At 42.1% G+C, this 5508-nt stretch overlaps 1 protein-coding gene across 1 annotated transcript; it reads left to right on the top strand.

Annotated features, from left to right (window-relative positions):
* The first annotated feature begins 1128 nt into the window (after positions 1–1128).
* LOC147998089 (Y-linked testis-specific protein 1-like) lies at positions 1129–1428 on the top strand. Its single transcript, XM_087601438.1, has one exon. The coding sequence runs from the start codon at positions 1129–1131 to the stop codon at positions 1426–1428; it is 300 nt and encodes a 99-aa protein (XP_087457564.1).
* The last annotated feature ends 4080 nt before the right edge of the window (positions 1429–5508 follow it).

Raw genomic sequence — 5508 nt, 5'->3', positions numbered from 1 at the left:
GCGTTCGAAGATCCAACAGCATCACGGAATAAATCTGGGGCTGGGTCAGGATGCACAGTACCGAAAGCCAGTGGACTGGTGTGCTTTGTCTCTGGGCAGATACTTGTGGATGTTTTCACATTGCTCATAGTTAGAGGGTAGAAGAGGGGTGTGGCCACCCTTCTGGCTCCTTTGCTATCCTTTCTCTGTTCTGCTTGCTTAAAGTGGGGACAGGGATACTTAATCCCACACTGACCTAGCCATTTAAAGAGATGTTCCTCAGCAGAAGAAAAGTGCCTCGGCCTGAAGAAATGTGTCTGAATATGTTATTCTGAGCTGTAGAGAACCATTTTTTCATTTTCCTATGAACTTTAGATTTTGATTTTTGAGACAGGGTTTTTCTGTGGGTAGCTTTGGCTATCCTGGAACTAATTCTGTAGACCAGGCTGCCCTTGATCTCACAGAGGTCTGCCTCCCTCTGCTTCTTGAGTGCTGGAACTAAAGGTGTGCTCCACCATTGCCCAGCCCTCCTATGAACATCTGATTATGACAGAATTAGATTCAGATGCTCAAACCCGTTTACCATCGCCTTCCTCACCTGCTCCAAAGTTCTCTTAGACAAGAGCCTTGATCAAGCACCCTCCCCCACCCCACCCCCATTGTTCTTGCAGGCACTCATATGACAGAGGCAACACCATTGTGTCTGCTTTAAGCAGGTCAGCTCTTCAAACCCAAGCCATGGGCAAGTATGAAGCCTGAACACAGAACTATAGCCACAAGACAGTGGACCAGGAGTGCCGTGGCCTACTACACTAGGTCTGCAGCCAAGAAGAAGATGTCTCTGAGGAGGATGAGCACACCATCATTCCAGAAGCGGAGGAGGAGGAGGCCTTCTCCCCAGGCCCTGGGGAACATTGTGGGCTGCAGAATTTCTCACGGATGGAAGGAAGGTGATGAGCCATCACCCAGGGGAAGGCCATAGTTCTAGATCAAGTGTCAACAAATCCCTCTCTCTATCTGGTCAAGTATGATGGAATTGATTGTGTCTACGGACTGGCACTTAATAGCGATGAGAGGATTTTAAAGCTTAAGGTCTTGACTCACAAAGTAGTGTTTCCTCAAGTGAAAGACGCCCATCTCTCAAGTGACATGGTTGGCCGAGCTGCGGAGCATAAATTTGAGGGCAAACATGGCTCTAAGGACAACTGGAGGGGGGTGGATCTAGCCCAGGTGCCGATCATGAAGGACTGGTTTTACATCACCTACGAGAAAGATCCAGTCCTATACATCTACCATCTCCTGGATGATTACACAGAAGGTAACCTCCGTATCATTCCAGAGATTACTCCAGCAGAGGTGAAGTCAGACATTGACAGAAACATCTTAACCGGTCAATGTGTGCAGTTCACCAGAAGCGATGGGTCCAAAAAGATGGGAAAAGTTATTTAACAAGTACTAGGCAAGCCTTCCGTGTACTTCATCAAGTTTGATGGCGATGTCCACATCTATGTCTATAATCTGATGGAAAAGATCCGTTAAGGTGAAATTCACAAAGTTTGGGGGACATAGATGGGTAATTTATAGAATTGGGGGGAAAATGTTTGTTTTTCTGTGTTTCAGATACCCAAGGGCCTTTGACAACCCCAGTATCTTTTCCAGTGGAATTTGTTTTTGCTCTAAAAATTAAAATGTGCGATGTGACGTTCTGTGTGTGAACACTTTGGTGGAGGAGACTGACTGTGGTGGATGGAACATTGAGAGGAAGCCAGAAAGGTCAAGGTAAGTCTAATGTCACATAGGCTAAAACAAACAGGACTGAGCTGGTCTGGTCTTTAGGGAGAGGAAAGAACTGGAGATGAGGATTAGAGGAGCAGGGATGGCACGGGGGAAAAAAAAAGATGGATGTTTAGGAAGCAGTGGAGGGGGGCCAGAAATAGATAGACTCTCAGAGGTGAAGTTTGAGGGAGAAACAGACCGTTGGGGAAAGAGGGGCAGATAACAGGGAGGTGGTCTTGGAACTCAAGGGGAAACCCAATAAACTGATCCAAGCAGACTCAGAATCAGAGAAGATTGGGGATTCTTTGACTAACAAAACTTAATGAAACCTGTTTTTCATCTGTAGAAGTATTATTTTTAATTATGCGTGTAGGGGCAGGGCATTAATACAGGAGACAACAGAGACAAGAATAGTCAGGTCACCTGGAGCTGAAATTAAAGGTGGTTGGGAGCCATTAGACATGAGCTCAAAGAAAAAAATCCAAGTTCTCTTTCAAAGAGGATGAGCTCTTAATCAATTGCTTTTCTCTCCAGGCCGCTAAAGTCATCTTTTCAAATAAATCCAAACTTCACATGCAGAGAAGAGACCAGGATGAGGGTAAGAAAGATTAAATTGATGGTGATGTGGAAGAAAGACTAAAGAACACATGAGGGAGTAGAGGATGCTGAGGGACGAAGGAATTCCAAGATGGAGTTCTCAAAAAGTGAAGCAGGAGGCCCAGGAAGAACAGAGTGGGTCTAGAATGAGATGAACTTGGACCACATCCATATTGGTCTCTTTGGTTCCTTAAACAACAGCCAAGCCATCAATACAGAAGGTGGATGTGAGGTGGAGGCTTACCCGGAGGACATTTTGATGAGGATAACTAAAGATAAGTGAATGCCAAACTAAGTTTATATCTATCGATTCCTGAAAGTATCATGAAGCCCATTATTTTGTATGATCAGTAAAAAGTAATTTAAAAAAGAACATGAGGATGCCGTGAGTTTATGTCAGGTGTTACGTGGTTTCTGTGTTTAGCTTCCCTGAGCACTGTTAGACTCTGTTGTATCCTGTAATATTTCAATGCCCCTAGATGACCACACAGAGCTCCTGCACTGGCTATTCTTGCCTGGCTCTCCTTCGTCTGGATGGCTTCCTACACAACTGTAGGCCCTTTTATCTTATCTAGCCTCAGGAAGTTCCCGTCTTTTACTCACATGTAAGCTTATCCTCAGAAAACTCTTGACGGTGACTCCAATGCAGAGGTGCTGCATTGAGCTCTTTCATAGGCCATTTGCCATGACTTTAAAATCCTTTGTGGTTCCTGACCATGGAGCTCTCTCCTCCTGAGAAGACCCTGTGCACTCCATGGTGTCTTTCTGAGCCACATCTACACTCCAAGTGTTTCTATGGAGGCAACCTTATCTTGGACTCATTCATTGCTGTTTCTTCTCTCAAGAATAAGTTTCTCACTACAGGACTTGTAAATACTTTCTATCGTTGATTAATTCTGCTATTTGGGAGTTTTTATACTGGCTGGTTGTCTGACGGTGTCATTGCTGCGAAAAGACAACATGACCAAGGCAACTTATAAGGGACAATATTTTTTTGAGGGGTGGTGCTTTTTTTGCAGAGCTGGGGACTGAACCCAGGGCCTTGCACCTCCTAGGCAGGAGCTCTACCACTGAGCTAAATCCCCAACCCCAAGGGACAACATTTAATTAGGGCAGGCTTTCAGGTTCAGAAGTTCAGTCTATTTTCATTAAGGCAGGAATCATGTAAGCGTCTAGGCAGTCATGGTGTTGGAGAAGAAGCATATCACCCCCACTGTGATATGCTTCCTCCAACAATGCCACACTTACTCCAACAAGGTGTCACACTTCCCATGGGACAATCACATTCAAACCACCACCCTGATTTTATGCCAACTTGACACAAGCTAGAGTCATCAGAGTAGAGGGTGCCTCATTTGAGAATATGCCTCCACAAGATCCAAGTGTAAGGCATTTTCTTAGTGATTGGTGGAGGAGGGCCCAGCCCAATGTGAGCGGCACCATTCCTAGGCTGGTGGTCCTGGGTTCTATAGGAAAGCAAGCTAATCCAGACATGAGAGGAAGACAGTAAGCAGTGCCACTCCATAGCAAATGCCTCAGTTCCTGCCTCCAGAATCCTGTCCTGTTTGAGTTCCTGTCCCAACTTCCTTTGGTGATGAGCAGCAATGTAGAAGTGTAAGCTGAATAAACCTTTTCCTCCCTAACTTGCTCTTTTGGTCACAATGTTACCTTACAACAATAGGAACCCTAAGTAAGACAATTTCTTATATAAACAGTGTTTCTAGTAGAGCCACAGGCTCTTACCTAATAACCACAAATAGAAAGTTATAGACAGTTTGTTTTAATTTGAAGGTAAAACTTGCTCATATACTGATAATGTATAATAATGTATATAATGTATAAATATGCTCTATTTGTCTTGGTTATGGACTATTGGCTTTCAAGTTATTAGATATGGTTATAAGGGTATAATATTGGTAACAAAAAGTTGACATAAAGCTGGTAATCTGGATGGAGTCATTCTAGATAGCGTGTGACATGGGCCAACCTAGGGAGACAGGTCTAAATTGAGGTAATGTTTTTATGGAATTCTTATTCTAGGAACCAGGCTTCTAAAAGAATTTAGGACATTGTCTCTTTGTAGAGGTATTGGAGACCACACCATCTTGCGTTCATATATAAGAATTGGCAGTCAAACTTTTTATCTGTATTTTAATGCTAATTCCACTGCCCCAAGAACAGTTGCCTAGTGAGTTTTCCTTTCCAAAGTTGTGGTTTACCCTAAAGCTATCGGTATTCTTATGCTAATTACCACTGCCCTAAGGACAGCTGCCTAGTCATGTACTCAGAACTCAGGTGACCTCGTGGCTGTGTTCTGGTGTTACAAAGAGAACTTAAAGATTATGATTAGGATTGCCAGTGTTACATTGACTAACTCAAACTTATTTTTAATTAAGGAAAAATCATACAGGTAGAGATTGTTACAAGATTTACGAAGGATTGATGAGGTTTTGTAACTTGTGAGAATATTACAGCCATTTTACTTACTCCAACTGCCATTTCAGGATAGATTTAGAGGATTGCTAACAGCCTCATATTAGGTAATTTTGTTGCTTCTTCAGTGTAAGAAGTTAGAACTTAAATCTTTCAATGTATATGGAAATTTTTACTACAAACATTTGCTCTCAAAATGAGCTTTAATATTTGGGGAGTAGCTGTTGCAATACTCCAGAAAAGAATATTTGAAGCTAATTTGAAGCTTCTAAGGATATGTTAATTGGCTAAGTACCTCACCTTACCAGAGGAGTTAGGTCTTTCTTATGCACATTGGAGATAAAGCTTCAGCTGTGTTAATAGAGAGTTGTGGACTGGAGTCATGGAAGTATTTTGAAAAGAAACCTGGTAAAACATATCTTATTCCAAACAACAGTTAATTGGTTATTACAAAATACTGATATTTGACCTATTACATATACAAATTTTTCAGACAAAATTGATAATTTTACTCTTTGCATGCTTTTGTATTTCCTGTAAACAAAATTACATGCTGTAGCCACTGTTTTTAAATGTTAAAAAATCAAGCTTGCAATTCATATACTGATAGCCAATGTGTGGCTTGTGGTTTACAATTGATTAAAAGGTTTTATCTTTTTAGATACTAGTAGCCCTCAAATTTTACAATTACTTAATGCTTTATTAGAGGCAGGTTTTCTACAT

The sequence above is a fragment of the Rattus norvegicus genome, chromosome Y (assembly GCF_021556685.1).
Source record: "Rattus norvegicus strain SHRSP/BbbUtx chromosome Y, alternate assembly SHRSP_T2T, whole genome shotgun sequence".
Classification (NCBI taxonomy): Eukaryota; Metazoa; Chordata; class Mammalia; order Rodentia; family Muridae; genus Rattus; species Rattus norvegicus.
Note: the sequence above shows the minus strand (reverse complement) of the source record. Positions and strands in the feature narration are given on the sequence as shown.

What these genes read in the sequence shown, in the direction of transcription:
- LOC147998089 (XM_087601438.1), top strand. Translation starts at nt 1,129, where the DNA reads ATGGTTGGCCGAGCTGCGGAGCATAAATTTGAGGGCAAACATGGCTCT.